This window comes from Haliotis cracherodii, unplaced genomic scaffold (assembly GCF_022045235.1).
Source record: "Haliotis cracherodii isolate W230 unplaced genomic scaffold, xgHalCrac1.p SCAF_8, whole genome shotgun sequence".
Lineage (NCBI taxonomy): Eukaryota > Metazoa > Mollusca > Gastropoda > Lepetellida > Haliotidae > Haliotis > Haliotis cracherodii.
In genome coordinates this window covers 50,850,436-50,872,751 of record NW_027266341.1, presented here as the reverse complement: position 1 = coordinate 50,872,751, position 22,316 = coordinate 50,850,436, and the positions used below count along the sequence as shown (strand labels likewise).

The 22,316-nt window shown below is 40.8% G+C and overlaps 1 protein-coding gene across 1 annotated transcript in view; it reads right to left on the bottom strand.

The window, feature by feature from the left end:
- The window catches only part of LOC139449637 (tryptophan 2,3-dioxygenase-like), a 45,042-nt gene that overhangs the window by 19,145 nt on the left and 3,581 nt on the right, over nt 1-22,316 (bottom strand). Inside the window, exons 2-5 of the mRNA XM_071231113.1 lie at nt 20,441-20,525; nt 3,287-3,354; nt 2,460-2,550; nt 585-652 (exon numbers count right to left, since the gene is read on the bottom strand). Of these exons, the coding sequence (XP_071087214.1) occupies nt 585-652; nt 2,460-2,550; nt 3,287-3,328 (201 nt within the window). The 5' untranslated portion in view covers nt 3,329-3,354; nt 20,441-20,525. The remainder of the gene's footprint in view (nt 1-584; nt 653-2,459; nt 2,551-3,286; nt 3,355-20,440; nt 20,526-22,316) is intronic.

Sequence of the window (22,316 nt, the reverse complement as noted above, 5' to 3'; positions counted from 1 at the left end):
CCCGTGCTCCTGGATTCCACCTAAATGGTAATTGTCTGGGACTTGCATCACCTCGCGCTTTCCTCCCACCTCAGGCTGACACGCTGTGGTAGAACTGATCATAACCGAAATAATGTTCAAAGCGGCGTTACACCAAACAAACTTTCCTTATAATGTTTCCCATTCACCGAAAACCTGTACAATATTTCAAAGATTTTTATCGTCACTTGTGTGTGAGCTGGAGGCCGAGAGTCCGTTTGTTCAAGTGAGCGAGTATTGTTTTACGCCGCTTTTAGCAATATTCCAGCAATATCGCTTGAAATGGGTTTCACACAGTGTGGCATGTGGGGAAATAACGTTTAACCGACTATGCTACAGAACCGCCTTTTGTTTGAGAAGTGATATCATATCTAGGACATACATTCACGGCAATGAGGTAGTTAGTAAGTGTTGATTTACTCGGCTCTTTATCAATATTCCGGCACTATTACGGCGGAGAACACCAGAAACGGGCTTCAGGTATAAAACCCATATGGGGAATCGAACCCGGGTCATCGGCACGACGAGCGAACTCTTTAACCACTAGGCTAAACACACTCACTTACCTTAGTGTTGAAGACCTCCCGAACAGAGTCGATCTCGTACAGCATTTGCTTGAACCACAACTCGTACGCTGAAGGAAGGTAGATATGATAAACTTTATTATACATAATTATATATTGAAGACCGAGTTTTCCAAAGCTGAGAAAAGTAATATTTTTATTGCTGCGAACATACAACTTGATATTTAACTGCTGTGAACATAACAGTTTGACAGAACTATTGCCATACAAGAGCTACATCGCTACAAGAGCTCAAATTGTCTCTCTTTTTAGTGACGGGGGATGAGATATTTTATGAGAGAAACATGTTATTTTCACTGGACACATGAAATATCCTCTATATATTCATAACTGTCAAGAGAGGACACCTCGAAGTATGCGAATTCCTCAAATACAGATGTTTCATGTCAGAATCATGAACGAGCCATTATACACGTGTTCTTGAGTGAGTGAGTGAGTTCGGTTTAACATGAATTATAATGCCAGTTTCTATACCAATAAAACATTAATCTGGATTGATCCAGCTTGATAACGGTGTAAGAATCAACATCGAAACGTCGCTGGGGCGGTCGGGTAGCCTAGTGGTTAAAGCGTTCGCTCGTCACGCCGAAGACCCGGGTTCGAATCCCGACATGGGTACAATGTGTGAAGCCCATTTCTGGAGTCCCCCGCCGTGATATTGCTGGAATATTGCTAAAAGCGGCGTTAAACCATACTCACTCAGTCACTCACGCGATGCGTCGCTAATGCAATAAACCAGAAGTTGTTATCCATAAAGCTGTAAGTGTTCTTCCTCACTAATCAGCTTCAAGAACGCCAATCAAACAATTATTAATCTATATATTTATACACACATGTACAACCACATGTCACAAAATGGTCTAAATTGTCAGTTAGAACCGCACTTCATAATATAATTACACATTATATGGTAATTTAAATATTAAATGTTTTCCGTTTCAAAATATTAGTCATGCTGTTATCTTACATGTCAGCATATGCTCTAGCAGTGTATTGGTTTAAATTGAAATTGAAATTGAAGCAAAACATAGACATACCTTAATTGTAAACTGCTATTAAGTGTAACAAATGTTATATTTGGGACAACTCTTTCTTGATAAATTACAGATTCTAGTATCATACAAGAGTAACCTCCCCTCAAATTGTCTCCCTCTCTTGATAGGAAAAATATCTCCTTCACCCGTCTCTCGATGAGAGAAACATGATATTTCACTGGACACATGAAATATTCTCTATATATTCGTAACTGTTGTTAAGTTTAACAAATGTCAATTTGGGACAACACTTTCCCATATTTGGGACAGTACAGATTCTAGAACTCTTTTGGGTTGAGTCCCAATCCCGGATGGGACTCAGACCCAAAAAACTACTAGAATCTGTACTTTACTAAGAAAGTGTTATCAAATATAACATTTGCTACATTTGACCACTTTCTAAATAGCATTGTGTGTTCATACTCTTAAGTTTAATTCGAATTCGAAGGGAAATGTTTCCTCGTCATGTTCTTGATGTACACCTTACTTTGTTTGTTTGTTTGTTTGTTTGTTTGTTTGTTTGTTTGTTTGTTTGTTGTTAACGCCGAACTCACCAATATTCAAGATATATGACGCCGGTCTGGAAATAATCGAGCCTGGACCAGACAATCCAGTGACCACGAGCATCGATCTATGCAATTGAGATACGATGACATGCATCAACCAAGTCAGCGAGCCTGACCACCCGATCCCGTTGGTCGCCTTTTACGACAAGCATAGTCGCCTTTTAGATCTATTCTACCCCGGATCTTCAGGGGTCATCCGGTACATTGTTGTAAGCAGCGTTAACTCAACTCCCCCACTCTCTACATGCGCTGCTCACCTTGATGGGTAATGATGAAGAGGTGCTCATCGTGGATGGCGGCCCCCGCCTTCTCGCTACACAGCTCCTGGCACTGCAGGAGGTCGGTGAGCTGTAGGGAGGTCACAGAAACAGAGGGTGTCAGCTATATATTTCTATTCAGAAATCAATCTCATTAAAATCAGACCTTTGTTCTCGCTACTGCTAAACAAAGATCTGAAGACATCCCATTAGGGGTCACGTCAGAACGACCTTTCATCCGACCAATCAGTGCGTCGCTTACCAGATTATGAATGTGACAGTCGGGATGTGATTTCTAATCATGCAATCTCGAAAACTTTAACATAGGGTATGCCGAACGATAGTTACGCGTTTAACGACTGAATCTTTACAATCTGGACCATTCCAGAATGCTTTTTTTGTTCAGGTTTCAATTTGTAATCGAGAATTTGTCAAAATTTGTTTCGAAGCGTAGTCTCCAATTTGAAATTTTTGCCGTAAAGCACGAGAAAGCTGCCTTCTGATTGGTCATTCCATTGGTCGGTCAAAGTTCGCGCAAGGTCGGTCTGACGTGACCCGTAATGGGATGTCCTCAGATCCTTGTTTAGCAGTAGCGAGAACTAAGATCTGATTTTAATGAGATTGATTGCGGAATGATCATAAGTTATACGTTACTGGTATCTAATGCCCCTACCTTGAATAGTACCTGCCAGATAAAGATACAGTAAACAACGGTTATAACGAACACGCTTATTACGAACTGACGGATATAACCGTTATAACCGTAGTTTACTGTAATATCAGCATATTCCCGAAGGCCTGTATCATGTATGGCTTGTTACACTTACCTTCAGATAGGTTGTGTAGTTCAGGCGTTCCTGCTTCGACATGCTTCTTATTTCGTTTCTTCGGTCAACTGAAAGTATTATTGTCACACACATAACCATCTTTCCTGAGGCAAGGAAGTTAACTGGCTATAAAAGTCCACTTTCCATTCTTGCCGAACAAGGCAAGGAAGTTAACTGACTATAAAAGTCCACTTTCCACCCTTGCCGAACAAGGCTGGAATTATTGAGTTATACTTTGGCTGGAATAACGAGTCCATGCATTGTCCAATCAAAATCGCGTAACGAAATCAACATCCGGTTGGTAAACTGTCGTGCAGATATCGGTCGATTGCACGATCTGGAAATCTTGTGCACCACGAACTCGGCGTCAACAGATATTTTCCAAATCTTTTCATGATTGCAATCAAGCTGCTCGCGTGATTTGATGCACTTCGCGAAGTAAGACCCGTTTTATGACTATATACATCTTGATTATCGATCGATCGTCTTGACTGGGCGCCGCTATTGTTTGAAGTTAATGCAAGTGATATGAGAAGTGGAATCTGATTGGTCAATACGAGGGATATAGAAGGGACACAACTAGTAATAGCCACTGGTGGCGCTACGATCGGCAAGGGTGGAAACTGGACTTTTATAGTCAGTTTACGCCATTGCCTCGGGAAGATGACATATAACAAGCAGACAACGTGAAGGTGAGGTGTGGTGAAATGCGTCGCATTCAAGATTATCACGACGTGGATGCACGTGTTCGCGCGTGCAAGTATGTGTGTGTCTGCCTGTACTATTCCGGACTATTGTCGGGTTATAGTGCTAGCCCACTACAATACCATGCAGGAGGTTTACATGGCTACCCCACTCAGACACAGTACACTGACTCCGAGCAACCAACCCTTCGTAATGACGAGCGCTAGGCAAGGAAACAACAAGTACCATCCTTTAACGTCTTTTGGTATGACGCGGCCGAGGATCGAACCACAGACCTTCTCCCTCCGGACAAACGATCTACACATAAGTGCAGAAGAACAATGTTACAATTCATATATACATCTAATTGTGACCTTTTTCCAAACATCCAGTGGTCTTTCAACTATCCATTTTATTGTATACAAAATAGTCATCTATACAAAGAATTAAACGAAGAACATGTTTTATAATGACTTAACAATGATATTGACGTTACAAAGACATCAAGTGACATCGTACACAATGAGCTTCTCAGCATTTGTTTGTTTGTTGTTTATACGCTACACTCAGCAATATTCCAGCTTTATGACGGCGGTCTGTAAATAATCGAGTATGGGCCAGACAATCCACTGATTGACATCATGACGACTATGCTTGTCGTAAAAGGCGACTAATTGGATCGGGTGGTCAGTCTCGCTGACTTGGTTGATACATGTCATCGATCTCAAATGCGTGGATGGATGCTCATGATGTCAATCACTGGATCGTCTGGCCCAGACTCGATTATTTTACAGACCGCCGTCATATAGCTGGAGTTTGGCGTTAAACAACAAACAAACAAATGCCCTCATTGGATTTGTTTGTTTGTTGTTTAACGCCAAACTCCAGCTATATGACGGCGGTCTGTAAAATAATCGAGTATCGGCCAGACAATCCAGTGATTGACATCATGACGACTATGCTTGTCGTAAAAGGCGACTAATTGGATCGGGTGGTCAGTCTCGCTGACTTGGTTGATACATGTCATCTATCTCAAATGCGTGGATGGATGCTCATGATGTCAATCACTGGATCGTCTGGCCCAGACTCGATTATTTTACAGACCGTCGTCATATAGCTGGAGTTTGGCGTTAAACAACAAACAAACAAATCCAATGAGGGCATGCTCGATTCACGGCACGAGTTTCTTACTCAGTTTTCTTGAATTCTGAATCTACATTCCCCCAGGTGTTCATTATGACGCAACAGCAGCGACATACCACCAGACAAAATCCGTGACCCACATCTTGACATATCACCGACGGAGTCAAAGACCATGACACACAAGAAAAGCGAGGCAGGCAGCTCATGAATGTCTCCCTTGCTTCACATGTTAGAGTGAGAGGGTATAGTTTCATGCCGTTTTTAGTAACATGCTAGCAACATCGCTAGAAATTGGCTTCACTCGTTGTACCATGTGGGGACTCTAATCCTTGCCTTCGATGTGACGAGTAAACGCTTTAACGACTAGGCTACCTCACCGCCCTATGTAAGGTGAGGTGAAATGGGGTTTAACGTCGCGTCCAAGGTTATTGCACTTATATAACGACGTGCATGTACGTGTGTGTGTTTGTGTGGCTGCTTGTCCTAGTCCGGACTGATGCCGATTTATAGTGCTAGCTCACTGAGATTCCATGCCGCAGTTTAACATGAATACCCCACTCAGACACAGTATACTACTCCGAGCCGACCAGTCCTTGTTTTAGCCCCTTAATGCCGAGCGCCAGACAGGGTAACAACAAGTACCATCTTTTAACGTCTTTTGGTATGACCCGGCCGGGCATCGAACCCCGGACCTTCCGCTCTCCAGGCGGACGCTCTATCACTAGACCACGGAGGCGGACCCGCCCTATGTAAGACAAGTGATATAATTATGTCTAGGACATACATTCACGTCAATGAGTGAGTGAGTAAGTATGGATTTAAGTACGGGGGACACCAGAAATGGGCTTCACACAATGTATCCGTGTAGGGAATCGAACCTGGGTTTTCGGCGTGGCGAGCGAACGCTTTAACCACAAGGCTACCTACCACATCACACTCACTGCAATGAGATGTCATATTCTTAAACGACGTTTCGCAATTGGTGCACTGACGGGTCAACGTATATACAAATAAAAGCGATTTCATATCTGAATAAGAAATATTTTCAATATATTCAGCTCTGCAATTTGCTATGCACAGTCGCATCCCTCAGACGTAACAGGATCCGCTGATAGTAGGTTCGAATCCCAAATCCGCCCTGATCATTGGCTTGTTAGCACTATATACAACCTGCGTCACTTTGGGATTCCCTAACATGTCGGGGGGCACGGGTGGCCCACACGTCTGAGGCGCCGTGATTCGCTGTGCAGAATTGTGTCCCTTGGGCACGCCAGAAACCTGTGATTGTTGGTTCGAAATCCGGTTCGACCCGATTATGTTTCTAGGTTTGTCAGCACCATACCCGTGCTCGTAGGTTTCACCGAAGTGATGAACGTCTTAGACCTGCATCACTTCGGTCTTTCCTCCCACATGAAGCTGACACGCCGTGATATAACTGGAATACTGTTAAAAGCGGCGTTAAACCCAACTCACTCACTCGCCTAACATGTGGTATAAAAGAAAAATCCTGCCCTAAGCAGGTCAAACAAAACTTACTTACTCATCCTGTCAGATTATTTCTTCTAAAAGAAAAAGACGCCACACAAGCTGAGATATATTACGTGGAAGAAAGCACTAGATCATCAGCCACATAGAAACATTTAGATTTATTGCCAGCAAGTCCTTGAGGCATGTGGTATTTATCACGTGTGATTTACTGGACACAGAGAAACAAAATACGCCAACAAATGACCAAAGCTTCACGCAGAGGTATCGTGCCGGAGCAGTCATGCGTGACCAACTCGTGTTTTTCAGGGACAAGCCGAATACTTGTCTCTCGAGGACATTTTTCAGACTGGCTTCCGTCTAAGCGCAAACGGGCAGGGGCACTGATCTAACGCAATTCCCCGGGACTGGTTGTTGCCTTTGTTATTGTTTTTTCCCAGTGAGTACCCGGATGTAGAGCAGAAATCTAGACTAGCTCGCGACCTATGTTGCGCCATTCGTAAGCGCATTAGTCACTTTTATGGATACCGGTAGTAATAAGAGCGTATGGTCACATTGATCGACAAAATGAAATACAGTTTTCGAGATAATAAGGAAATGTTTATTCAAAAATGCGTAAAACAAATATTGCCTCCAGCCTCCAAGTTTATTTAGCTGTCCTTGCAGACGGTAGCCCAGTCTCTGGTCACGCTCAGTTGCGTTACGTATCATCCGGGTACTCACGGGGGAAAAAACAATAACAAAGGCAACAACCAGTCCGGGGAATGGCGTTAGATCAGTGCCCCTTTAAAGAATGGTCAACTCGTTGCGTAATGATTTACGTATATTTTCCCCATATGTATACCAGAAGCTATTTAAGACACATTGGGACTTACTGTGTTTATACAGTATGGTTGAAAACGTTTAACTGTATCAAGGGTATCATGAAAGAAGTGATACGCGCATTGTGATTGGTTTGTCGTATTTTCGTACATAACATTCGCCGATAGGGGGACGAGTCTTGTGGTAAGTTACGGAGAGGGGCGAGTGGTGACGAATGGCGCCGGAGTAAACGACCTGACTGCCATAGGGCATTGACATGGCTTACCGACGAGACCAGTTGGGATTTTGGGTAGACTTAGTTGGCAAATAGACGAGGTTTGCCTAATTACAAAAAGAAAATCTATTCGTTAAATTCAGATATCCGTAGATGCATTTATTTTATTTTCGAGCCGTTTTAGGTGCGGTAGGGTAGCCTTGTAGGTAAGTGTTGGCTCGTCAGTCCGAAAGTTCGGGTTTTATAATCCCCCCATGGATACCTTTTTGGTAGACATGTACTCGAACAGGGTTTACTATTTTATTACTAAGTAAACAAACGCCGAAATAGGGTCTGTTTTCATTATTTGTGTATCCCCCATAGTTTATTAATTCTTGTTACAAGGTTTCAAATCGGATATCTCGAAAATTTGTATCATTTCATCTCTATATGTCCATCTTAAGGAGCCATTCGAAAGCAATAAGACCAAACAAATAAATATATAATTGGACATTCAGTCCACCAATATCTTCCCCTCACGGATTCAACAAATTTTCTAAAATTGACATTCACTCCGACGTTCATACAGTTTGCCTAGTCTGTCTTACAGACCCTGATACAAATATATATCAAATACAGCCCATGCTCTGTCTCTAACGTTTGGCAAGTCTAGATCACTGCAGTATCTGAAAACGAAGAGAGTCTCTGGGCTCCTTTTTATTATATTTTATTAAGATAACTGAACAACTTTTTTTCTGTAGGATATGTTCATTTCAGAGACTAGATGTTAGTCTAAGCTTGGCCCTCACTCTATGAAAGTTCATACTCCAATAAACTCACACAAAGTGAAAGTCAATTTTTATCATTTTTATATCACTATTATTACATCAAATGATGTAGACCTAGATCCATACACAATGATATTTAGTACGTTTACTTCATGTCTACGCTGACAGCCATACAACAACCCGCTGTATCGTAGAATAAAATAGTTCCTCAAATCGCGGGGTGACATGAGCGTTTGTCTGCTTAACATGCTCTACAGGAACAACATTTGTAGTTTCTTTACAACAACATTATTGAAATAATATCATCATTGGACGACAAAGGTCTGTTGAGGGCTACCTCTGTAAGTCAGTCACAATGACACCGCGTCGTAACACATTTACATCAAGGACAAGACGTCAAAATGGCCGACACGATAAACGTGACGGGAGAGATGTCGGAAGTTGTTAATAAACCTGTTGCGGTTACATTTTTAGTCATCATTGATCAATTGGCCGGTTACTGAAAGGTGATTGTAAAGATGTGTCCAATAGATGCTCAGGTACATTCATAGATTGCTGTAGACCGCCACTGTAGTCTAGACACGGATCGAGTCGATGCTAAAACGCTGACTTTAAGATAGAAGGGTCTAAATGATCAGAAAGAACGCGTCTGTATGTATTCGTGCTAGGGAATTCCCAGAGGTTCCCCCAGTAATGTGGAAGTAGTCCGACGGTATTTACGTCATTTCAATAACAAGTCTCGTGACAAACGTATGAACGTAAAATTGTGTCGTTCATACATTTATGACGTCAATTTCGCGGTCATGTGACCGACCTCTCGTCCAAATGAAAAGCCGTATATCGTGTGAACTTGAAATAAAAAGTTATAATGATTTTAGATCTGTCATAATATATTTCAAGTATGCCTTCAAGAGCAGCAATGTAATTAAATGAAACGTGAATCTATTTGTAAAATGTTTGTTGTTTAACACCGCACCGCAATAGTATTCAAGCATTTGCTTCTATGACCTTTCATACAATAACCGTTTGAATATAAACTTGACACACATCATCAAATAACAATCAGGGTTGACACGATGGCCCCATTGCTCTACAGTGTATGAGTTCTGTTACAATGAGGTCACACTTTTTTCGCATTGCACTGTTGATATGTCTATCATTTGCATTACGTTCGTCAGTGCTTAGTTAAAACCAGATTCGTGTGCACCAAGCGGAATATGAATGCGATTGGCAATTATATTGCAAAGTTTGTTACATAGGATAAAATGACGGAGTATAAAGTAAGAAGAACTCTGACCTTTAGCTATACATACGCAAAATATGTTTAAGAACACCCGATGTTTCCATATGACTATAGTTAATCTGTCATTAACTTTTTTTGAGTAGTATACATTTATTTAACATACATTGCTTCAAGAACCACCCACTTAGTGTTACGGGAGAGCATACATTTTTAAATTTCTACAAAGAAGAACTATGTTAATTTTACTGATAATGGTACCGCCCGAATTAATGTGGTATCACTGTATTGAAACATACATTTGTGCATTTTACATAATTTCATAAACACAGACAGCATGATTAAAATCCCGAGAGCGCTGATTGAAGGAGTTGTTACATTTTAGCTGGTAGATACGATATTTCTTTAAAAAATAAACATATAAAAGATCTATCAACAGTGTCTTACCTTAGGATGGAAGCCAGTAAGTATACGATATCTACTGCAGAGTTTTTGATGTTAAGACGGTCTGCATCAATTGTAACGCTACATCAAATTTTATTACAAAACCTTGAATACTAAACAGTTTCTGATTGGGCAAACGTAATACAATAACTCTATTCACTTTAACTTTACACAATACTTGATAAGGCTTTAATTGCATCGATTACCTAACTAATGTTCCCTTACTGAATAGATGCAGACAGTGTCAATGAATGGCGTCGACAGCATAACAAATAGTCTGACCTCGCCTGTGTCCATGTTCGCATCGCTCCAGTCTGTAAGTGACATTTTGACAACGAGGCTTGATTGATGGCATGTGCTTTTGTTTTAGATATGGAGACCCGGTTGTAAATTATAGGGCAGTGGGTTCCAAGTGAATGTTTTACTTTATACCTTTGAATAATTAAAATGGCGATAATAAAATTGATGATAATGATGATGATGATGACGACGACGATGATGAGAAAAGAGTCCATGTTCAAGGTGGTGATATAAAAATTGATAACGATGATGATGATGATGATGATGATGATGATGATGATGATGATGATGATGATGATGACGACGACGACGATGATGTCACAGAACAAGCAATTGTTTACATGTCATTCCTTTAACAGAGTGGGTGGGTGAAGGTGGTTTTACTCCGCTTTTAGCATATTCCAGCAATATCACGGCGGGAGAAGCTTCACTTATTGTAACCATGTGGAGAATCGAACCCAGGCGTTCGACGTGACGAGCGAACGCTTTAACCACTAGGCTACCCCAAAGTTGCAAAAGATAGGCATTAATTCGTACGAAATACCACAGGAAAGGTTTAATATTAACTGACTTTTCCATCTTTGTTCATTTGTTTCTTGTTTAACGCGGCACCCAGTAATATGTCTTTCCTTCTAGATTAAGTAGGTAAATATATTGTTCACTCTCATAAAACTTTGTTATACTAGTATTTACAAAATTTGTGTACATGTACCCTTAAGTTTCTGTGAAAACCCCAACATTATCTAATGTATATACCTGACTCATGTCATACCAATTTGTTTTCTTCAAACCATAATTTTACTTTTTGCCATATAATATATTCTTCTATACTTTCCCACAATAATTTAACAGTTGAACAAACTGAACATTCATCAAGCTGTATTAGCATAGTATCAAATAGTTAATGTCGTTTTGGTACAGATCTTTGTGTGGAAATAAAATACACTCCCGGGCAAAAGAAAGTATACACACGTTTCGTGGTGGCTCTCAGTGGTAATTCGATGGTGATGCATTTGATACAGGTATCATTGTTGTGTTTTTTACCTTAGTAATCCAGTATTTTGGCGACTGTCTTCAGTGTATACTTTCTTTTGCCTGGCAGTGTACTCCAGATATTTTGATATTGAAACATCTAAACTTTGTATATAATAGATAAGTACGTTTAATGAGTAAGTGCTAAAATGACACATATAAAACCCAAGATAATCTCTGATAACTTACTCTTGAATAAGGCACAAACTTTACTCTATTTACATAACATTCGATATATACATTTAATTATATAAAATATTTATATAAAATAGTTGACAAGATAGAAGATGTCCTCTTCCCGAGGCAAGTGAGTTAACTGACCATAAAAGTCCAGTTTCCACCCTTGCCGAACTAGGCTGGTATTATGGAGTTATATTTTGGCTGGACTAATGAGTCTATGCATGGTCCAATCAAAATCGTCCACCGAAATAGAAATCCGGTTCGTAAAGTGTCATGCAGATTTCGGTCGACTGCAGGATTTGCATAGCATGTGCACCGCTAGCTCGTTATCAACAGATATTTTCGTAATCTTTTCATGTTTTTAATCAAGGTGCTCACGTGATTTGATGCACTTCGCGATGTAAGACCCGTTTTATCACAATATAGATCTTGATTATCGACCAGATCGTCTTGACTGGGCGCCACCGTTTTGTTTGAAGCAAATGCAAGTGATACGAGAGGTGGAATCTGATTGGTCCATAGGAGAGGCATAGAAGGGACATAACTCTTAATAGCCACTGGTGGGGCTACGATCGAGCCCAGCAATTCCAGCCTAGTTCGGCAAGGGTGGAAACTGGACTTTTAAAGTCAGTTAACTCACTTGCCTCGGGAAGATGAGAAGATGTATGACATCATATCTGCAGAATCATTTCACGTAGGAGCATAGCATGGTAAATGTACATAGATTTTGAAGACACGTACCACTTCTTGTGGCCATTAGAAGATAAAAATGCATTTATAGGCTATAGGATTCTTGTATATATTTTGTACGTAGATAGCGGTAATCACGCGATTGTGTTTGGGGATGGTTAATATACTGCATTAGGAATAAACATTGTATTTACCATCCCCAAACACACAAGCGTGATAACCTCTTTATCATTTAATGTCATTCTTTAATTCTGCGCTTGAAAATCGTTTTCCCTTTCTCACAAACATTACTGAAAAATTGCGAGTTTTCCTGGAATGCGCGCATTAATATCTATTACGCCACAGGGTAAGCGATGTGTCAGTCGGACAGTGACAATAGCCAAAATAGCTCCAACTGAAATATGTTTCTTATACAGTGGCGAAGCAACATATATGAAAAACAACAATTGTTTTTACTTGCCTTTCACGGCAAACCATCGCTAGAGTAACTGCCCTTTGTCAAAGGGAGGCTACTCTAACCCTAGTCTATGAGACGTCGCGGCCACGTTCAGACGTTGTTCTTCGAAATTTATATCTCCAAAGTTGCCAAAACTTATAAAATGCCTTTGCTACGTCACAGTTAGACACTGATTTTCAGTATATTAGACTGTTCTTGTGATAATGATAGCAATGGTCCCTGTAGTTTGTCCAGATTTCCGATGGTTAATTCTGACTCGATCACCGAATGACAAAGGCGACGCCATGTTTGTTTATAAACACTGAAAGTCCTTGACCTTTGATATTTGCATCTCTATCCGCATATGACCCCAACGGATATCGTTTTTATCAGTTTACTTTATCCTGCCGAGAAACCTACCCATTATATGATAAAGGTTTGTACACAGAACAAACTGATAAGAATATTCATCCTCAATATACCCATAATTGCAACATTTACAAAGTCGATCACTTTGTGGTATATTAACATGTACCAGTTCAAATATACAGTTGCTGTTAACATCAAAATTGTGCTCGGGCCACTTTGTATTTCTTGATAGATATACAATTGAGGCACAGCTCTGTTCCAAAAGCAACTTCAAACAATAAATATGATGATGTTTTAGTACCGTTTTGAGCTGCTGTGCCAATCCTATTCATAGGTATATTTTAGGTGTGACATGAATTCAGATAAGAAAGATTTTGGATGGTAAATGTGAGAAAACAAAGCTAAACAGGATATATTTGCATTTCGAAATCCAGTTTTGTTTTCTTTAATTAGAAGACTGTAACATCACGCTGTAACCCCTTTTTAGTATAACGGGAGTTAGGCATAGAAATAATTTAAGCTTCAACCAGTAAATAATACATTTTGTATGTATAGCTAGATAATGGATATAGGCCGCACTCTCCACGCTCTATGTGGGTAGGGGTAGAAACACGGGGAAGTATTTTTTGTTCATATTGTAGAAGAGTGAGTGAGTTGGGTTTAACGCCGCTTTTAACAGTATTCCAGTTATATCGCGGAGTGTCAGCTTAATGTGGGAGGAAAGCCCGAAGTGATGCAGGTCTCAGACGTTTACCACTTCGGTGAAACCCACGAACACGGGTATGGTGCTGACAAACGTAGAAACATAATCGGGGCGAACCGGGATTCGAACCCACAATCATAGGATTCTGGCGTGTCCAGGGGACGCAACTCTGCACAGCGAATCGCGGCGCCTTAGACGACTGGGCCACCCGTGGCCCCTATTGTAGAAGACAGGAGATTGGAATGTGTTAAATAGCGTGTAGCATTTTAATAGGCACAAAGGCTTGAAGTCGTTATTGTAGCGTGAATATTTTACATAAGTACGCTTCACTGTTCAAACACTCCTGCGTTTCAGAAAACAGAAAACAGAAAACTCATCATGGGGATTTAACACCTGTCTCTCTATCATATACTGTCAGCATTGGGATGACGTCTTAACAGAAAGTAGTGCTTTAGAGGTGAGGTGAAATGAGGTTTAACGTCGCGTCCAAGATTATTGCACTTATATTGCGACGTGCATGCACGTGTATATATGTGTGTGTGGCTGCTTGTACTAGTCCGGACTGATGCCGATTAATAGTGCTAGCTCACTGAGATACCATGCCGCAGTTTAACATGAATACCCCACTCAGACACAGTATACTGACTCCGAGCCGACCAGTCCTTGTTTTAGCCCCTTATTGCCGAGCCCAAGACAGGATAACAACAAGTACCCTCTTTTAACGTCTTTTGGTATGACGCGGCCGGGGATCGAACCCCGGAACATCCGTTCTCCGGGCGGACGCTCTACCATTAGACCACGGAGGCGGTCTAAGTGCTTTAGAACTAGAATCAAAGGTATTTCTTCCTTCAGTAAGTTTATAATAGTTTCCTAGTGGAAATATGAATACATGCCACTTTCTATAGATAGCAACTTCTTTTATTCTTTGTCACGACGTTTCAGAGCTACCTCTTGCTCCTTCTTCTGGTGAAGACTCCATATTTATGTCTAATGAAGTCTTTGATGGGCATTTAGAAGTTGAATATCAATACATGACTCTTTTTAATGGATAACAAGGAGCAAGAAGTAAAAAGTGCCATGTATTCTCCCAACTTCTAAAAAACCGACCAAAGACTTCACTGGAAATATGAATTCCATCCATATCACTCAGTACCACGCACCCAATATGACACGAAAAGTACACATGTTTTTCTGTGGGAAGATGGGAAATATCTCCATCCACACAGAGGGACCGCAATTTAACCTCAAAATATAATTCAATAAACCTTGTCACATTTTTTGTTGATGAAACTCTTATTTCTACACCATGGTGATTGTTTTGACCAAACTAATTTAATTTGTTTCAGAAAAAATGGACACAAAAAATTTGTCCTCAGATTATAGTAAAATAAATAATCTGTGCGCCGGGCACGCTAGATGTCATGTGTTGTGTTGTGAATTTATTTTAATCTTTTTAATCTTTTTAATCATTCGTATCCTCCTTTCAGAGAAAAAAAAACTCCCATCCACTCCACAGTGATGACAGGCCAGCCTCTATTGGTCGTAAGCAGCGACTTATGGGTTCGGTGGTCATCCTTGGTCACTCGCCAATTCAACGGCGTGGGAGTTGCTCATAATATCAATCACTGGTTTATCTGGTCCATATTCGATCATTTACAAGCCTCCGTCATATAGCAAAACAATTCAGAGTTAACAGATTTTTGGCCAATGACATTCTGGTCAACGTATGCTACCAGGTTACCATGACATGAATAATGTTTCAAGAAGAAACGAGGTGAGACATCTTGTTGATAGATGTTACAACTCGCTCTTGACATATATCCCATTTATACTAACCATTTGTGACAACCAAAAACTAGGTCGTTTCTAAAGCTGTGTCATTCCAAAAAACATGTGTTATTCGCTCGACCAGGATAACCTAATTCTGCGCGTCGTCGTGGGTGTGACTTGGACGGCCAATCAGGTGCTAGTTACACATCTACCAAGGTCAAAAACATTATCTTGTTATGTCGAGAAGTTGAAAAACAACTTCTCCCACAAGATAAGCTGAAGAACGTTCGTGTGTATACCAAGCTTGCACATAATGTCGGTCTGCTACACATTAATATATTACAGTAAAGTACGGTTATAACGAACTCAAAAGGACTACTTATTTTAGTTCGTTATAACCGTAGTTCGTTATAAGCATATATACAGCATAACTAAAGCAAATAGTGAGTAAATGAACCAAAAGTAAGTTCGTTATATCCGTCAGTTCGTTATAAGCGTGTTCGTTATAACCGTAGTTTACTGTACCACACTTCAATGTTTTGTAAAGAAGGGCCACGAATGACCCACTGACTTTAGTACGTAACTTGACAGTCACTTTTGAATTACTGCAGAACAAATTATTCATTCGGTCACAAAGCCGTTCAATTTATATCTCCCCCCGACATATAATGACGGGGGGATATAGCCATCAGTATGTCCGTCTGTCCGTTCGTCCGTCTGTCTGTCCGTCTGTAATCATTGTTTGTCCGGAGCATACTTCCTAAACCCTATAACCTAGCTTCACAAAACTTGGTACACTTAACAATCAGGCTCAGTAGAAGAGCACTACCCTCAAATGTTTTTCAAAACAAATACATGCTCTTCCACCAAGAATGTCAAAATGGTCCAAAATGACGTATTTGGTCAAATTACTCTAACATAATAACTCTTCCTGTCATATTCATATAACAGAAGGGGGGCACGGGTGGCCCAGTCGTCTAAGGCGCCTCGATTCGCTGTGCAGAGTTGCGTCCCTTGGGCACGCCAGAAACCTATGATTGTGGGTTCGAATCCCGGTTCGCCCCGATTATGTTTCTATGTTTGTCAGCACCATACCCGTGCTCGTGGATTTCACCGAAGTGGTAAACGTCTGAGACCTGCATCACTTCGGGCTTTCCTCCCACATTAAGCTGACAAGCCGCGATATAACTGTAATATTGTTAAAAGCGGCGTTAAACCCAACTCACTCACTCACTCACTCATATAACAGAAAGACAAAGCAGTATCAAAATATATATGTTATTGATGAGACGTTGCAAAAACATACTCCCATTTGACGAAAAATAATAAGTTAGTCATATCGACGCTCGTGAAAAGTAGCTGATTGTCATTCCGCTCAGATCAATGTAAATACAGTGTCTGAATTGCCAATATCACTGATATCTTAACAAAATGTAATGTATGTGCATATCCACGACACACAATACTGAAAATGTGTTGAGTGGACAAGTCACGTGCGTTATTAAAACGTGGATTGTTTTTCAAGTGAGTGAGTGAGTTGGGTTTAACGCCGCTTTTAACAGTATTCCAGTTGTATCACGGCGTGTCAGCTTAATGTGGGAGGAAAGCCCAAAGTGATGCAGGTCGCATTTTTACATTTTTAGCGGAATATGTTTTCTAGTCATGCAACCTCTAAAGCTTAACACAAAACAACTGTTGGACTGTATGACTTATTCAAAATTCTTTAAAAAGCATAGTCTGGAATGGAAGTCGCAAGTTTGAAACTGATACCGCAAAGTTCACGGGCAGATGACCACGGAGTACGCTGAACACTGTGTCAGATTAACGAGAGTGATTAATGAGTGATTTCGGTAATTAGTTGCAAATTTGTCGGAGTCGGAGTGCGAGACTGTCGGATTAACGGGTCTAAATAGCACTGATTTAATCGGTTCCCATCATTAATGTCGGATTAAGCCGATAGACGGATTAACGAGTGTCGGATTAACGAGACTTGACTGCATATTGTGGGGAACGAGCCTGTTTGCGGTGTGACAACATTAACCCATTTACCACTAGGGCACCCAACACCCGTAACATTTTTTAATATTCGTGAAAACATGAATACCAGACACAATGTCGCGGTTAACATACTGGCAACTTTGAATAAAATATTCATTGGAGCTGTGAGTGTATTCCGACATTACATTTGTAATTTATTGGCTACCTATTTAGTGAATGCGTTGACGAAGATTTCTGAAATGGTTCATTTACAAGCAATGCTCTAGGCTTCTTCATGTTCATCAAAGACCAATGGAGACCCGGGTTAGAATAGGTCCCCAGGACACTGTTGCCTTTAACCCTATGGAGACCCGGGGTAGAATATGTTCCTAAGACATTGTTTCTCTTTAAACAGATGGAACCAGGTTAGAATAGGTCCGTAAGACACTGTTTGCTTATTACCCATGAAGACCCGGCGTAGAATATGTCCTCAGGACACTGTTGCTTGTTAAACTATGGATGCCCGAGTTAGAATAGGTCCCCCAGACACTGTTGCCTTTAACCCTATGGAGACCCCGGGTAGAATATGTCCCTAACACATTGTTTCTCTTTTAACAGATGGGAACCAGGTTAGAATAGGTCCGTAAGACACTGTTTGCTTATTACCCATGAAGACCCGGCGTAGAATATATCCTCAGGACACCGTTGCTTGTTAAACCATGGATGCCAGGGTTAGAATAGGTCCCTAAGACACCGTTTGCTTGTTTCCCCATGGAGATTTGGTTTAGAATAGGTCTCCAGGACACGGTTTCTTACAGTGGACACTCGGGATTAAATAGGTCCTCGGGATACTGTTACTTGTTACCCCATGGAAACCCGGATTAGAATAGGTCACCCGGACATTATAGATTTTTAAACCTTTGGGATCCGTGTTGAAATATGTCCCCAGGACATTGTTGCTTTTTACCACAAGGAGACCCGGGTTAGAATATGTCCCCAGGACACTGTCGCTTGTTACCCATGGGACCCGGGTTAGAATAGGTCCCCAGGATACTGTCGCTTGTTACCCCATGGGACCCTGGTTAGAATAGGTCCCAAGGACACTGTCGCTTGTTACCCCATGGGACTCGGGTTAGAATAGGTCCCAAGGACACTGTCGCTTGTTACCCATGGAGATCCAGTTAGAATAGGTCCCCAGGACACTGTCGCTTGTTATCCCATTGGACCCGGGTTAGAGTAGGTCCCCAGGACACTGTCGCTTGTTACCCCATGGGACCCGGGTTAGAATAGGTCCGCAGGACACTGTCGCTTGTTACCCCATGGGACTCGGGTTAGAATAGGTCCCATGGACACTGTCGCTTGTTACCTATGGAGATCCAGTTAGAATAGGTCCCAAGGACACTGTCGCTTGCTACCCTTGGAGATCAAATTAGAATAGGTCCCAAGGACACTGTCGCTTGTTACCCCTTGGAGATCCAGTTAGAATAGGTCCCAAGGACACTGTCGCTTGTACCCCATGGGACCCGGGTTAGAATAGGTCCCCAGGACACAGTCGCTCGTTATCCCATGGGACCCGGGTTAGAATAGGTCCCCAGGACACTGCCGCTTGTTGTATGAGGTAACTAAAACGGGTCGGGTGACGTAAATATTTTATTGCAAATATTTTAGTGAGGATGAATACAACGTTACACTACACTCTCAATAATACTCTGGTCAAAGACACCGCCTTTTTAAACAATTGCATTCAAGTTCTATGTGGTTTCATGTCCTTTTATCAAGTTGTAAAGGTTAAGTAAATTTTGTCACGCCCTGAAATAACATTAAAAGATAATGTTCAAATGTTAAATAGTTCAAAACAACGAGATGGCAGTTTGTATATACCTGTCTAATATTTACTAAATTGTAGACTAGTTTCTCTATCATTATTTAAGTTAAACTTACTTTCATTGCATTTTAAGTAAAATAGCCTCTTATGGTTCCGTAGGGAGGGGCTCAATATTTTAATGTAACCTTTTTATTTTCTTATCATATATTGAGGTGATACTTTAATTAAATGCATATCTGTCTGGTTGGGTGTAAATGTTCCCTGGTGGCGGTGTACGTTACTCATAGCATCAACTTATAATAACTATACTGGAATTAATATATCTAGACTCGTTTATTTGCACAGTGAGAAATCTCGTGGTCAGTGCGACGTAAAACAATAACCAACCAATTGTTTTGTAGGATTTTGTAGGATTATATTAACCACCTTCACAGCAGCGCATAAATTCACCTTTCAAACACCAACACTATAACTGAATTTACAAAAAGATTCTTCCAAATAACCGACATCAAAGTTTTCTCAAAATATTCACACGTGCATGTAACTGGCGACTTTATAGAAGAGTTCGTACGTTAATTACCTACAGCATCAACAGTAGCAGCCCTGTCGCCATCAAACCTTTTCTCACAATTGCAATACTCTATACGTTGCTATTTGTGCATGTAGATTTATTCCGCAGTCTGTCAGATTTATCCCGATTCAACATACAATTATAGAGAGAAAGCAATAAATCATCTCTTACCAGTGTTAATATAGAGGCATATGGGGCATAATGTCAACATAAACTCCATAATATTCCAGGCACATGATAACGGGAACAATAGGCGCGGGCTTCCCACCTTGTGTCCATAACAGAATAGACTTTTAAAATCCCATTGTTAAACGAAAATATTCTCTTGAACAGGGCCCTGTTTTTTTTTGTTTCTGCCTCTAGAAATATAACACATTAAGAACTACGTGTAGACATATTACATAACATTTTATAAAAAATATGAAACGTTCGTTCATATCTAAATCAAATGAAACAATTGAATATACGATGCTGATAATAAAGGGCTTATCACGTATCCTACCTTAAAGGCGCCGGCTATTCGCCATGCAGTGCTTCCCCAGGTGAACCTTGACAACCGATCCCGGGAGTCACTTATCTGTAGCCACCTGTCAACACACAGCACGTGATCAGTGTCTAACGTGTCAAAACAATATATTTTACAGGTGCTCTTGCTTCAGCAGTGGCAAACATACGGTGATATATTGGTCTCTGTACAGGCCTAAGCCTCTGTCGTAGGTTAACATTTAGTCCCAGAAAAAAAAGTTGTCTTATCTAATAATATTATGTCTACAAAATATAGAATAAAAAATACAAATGGAACCCAGAACAATGCCTAATTTCAGACTTACCTAATCTTCTAGACTTGAGTTGGACTCCTTTTTTAATTTATTCTCCTGGGTCTGGGAGACAGACTACCGCTGTTGTTTTTTCGTTAGAATGACAAACGAAATATCCGTTAGTTTGCTTAGACTGAGGCTTAATCTCTGCAAATGTACATACAGCTGTAAAGTTAACTACGGTTATAACGAACTCAAAGTGACCTCTAACTTTAGTTTGTTATAACCGTAGTTCGTTATAAGCATACATACTGCAATAACTATAGCAAATAGTCGGGACAAATAAATCAGTTCGTTATATCCGTCAGTTCGTAATAAGCGTGTTCGTTATAAACGTACTTTACTGTATTTTGATTGAAACAAGCAATTACATTTAAAATGAAAAGGAGCCCAAGTGAGATGACGCTGTAGGAAATCTAGACTTGCTTCATTTAGGGCTATGGCATTACAGTAGGGGCTGGGCGGCCTCCTTCTTAACCTCCCATTATATCACAATCTAACGGTTGAACTATCAACTATTAGACGGGGAACACGGACTAATGCAGCTCATTTTTTAAAGCTTTTAAGTTGAACTGTATTTCGATATTTACTATGGACGTAAGGTCAGAACGAAAAGGTTAGAACGTATATCAAGATGTGACGCGTTCTGTTGTACCAGGTGAGACAGTTCTCGATCTCATGTCACACTTATGTATGCGTATGGCTCACGTCATATTATTGCAGATATAAAGGGCGATATGACAATAAAAGCAATATCATTCCGTTTACTTTTCCTCCCATCGTTTAGCATGATCTTCCGTGACCACTCGTGTCATTCCGGTTCAAGCCGGAAGGTGACTCGTGCCCTTTCGCCCTTTCGTGGAATCAGCTTGGCTCCAGTTTTCCATAAACAGGCAGAGCGACAATTTTTTTTTGGTTGGATACCCGCCTTTGTACCGGATACAATTTGTAAGTATACACGTTTGCCTATTACAGTCGCTTGTGAAGGACATACTAGATTAACGTATCAGTTTCCAAAACGATGTTCGATGCAATTGCCGTCTTTGACTTTACCAAAGCCTACCGTGATCTCTTGTCAGGTGAACAATTGACTTGCCCGTGCATGTGTTTGTGACGGGTGCCACCGGTAGGGGAGGATGCGCTCACCTTTTTACGAACACCTGGTGTCTTCTCTATTTGTATTTACATAAATATAGAGGGTATCGTATAAAGGACTCTGCTCTTATCAGATATTTTTTTATGAATATGGAAATGGTTTTGTTATGTGGTTACGGAAAGGGGTGAGTGGTGACGAGTTTGTCACGTTTATATATATAATTATCAGTGATAAAGTGAGTGAATAAGTTTCAGTTTAAGCCGCTTTTAGTAATATTCCAGCAATATCACGGCCGGGGACACCCGAAATGGGCTTCACACATTGTACCAATGTCGGGAATCGAACCCGGGTCTTCTGCGTGACGAGAGAACGCTTTAGCCACTAGGCTACCCGACGCCCCATCAGTAGTATAGGTCGTTTCGGGGAACGGAGCTAGGAATTAAATGTTTGTGATTTTTGTAAAA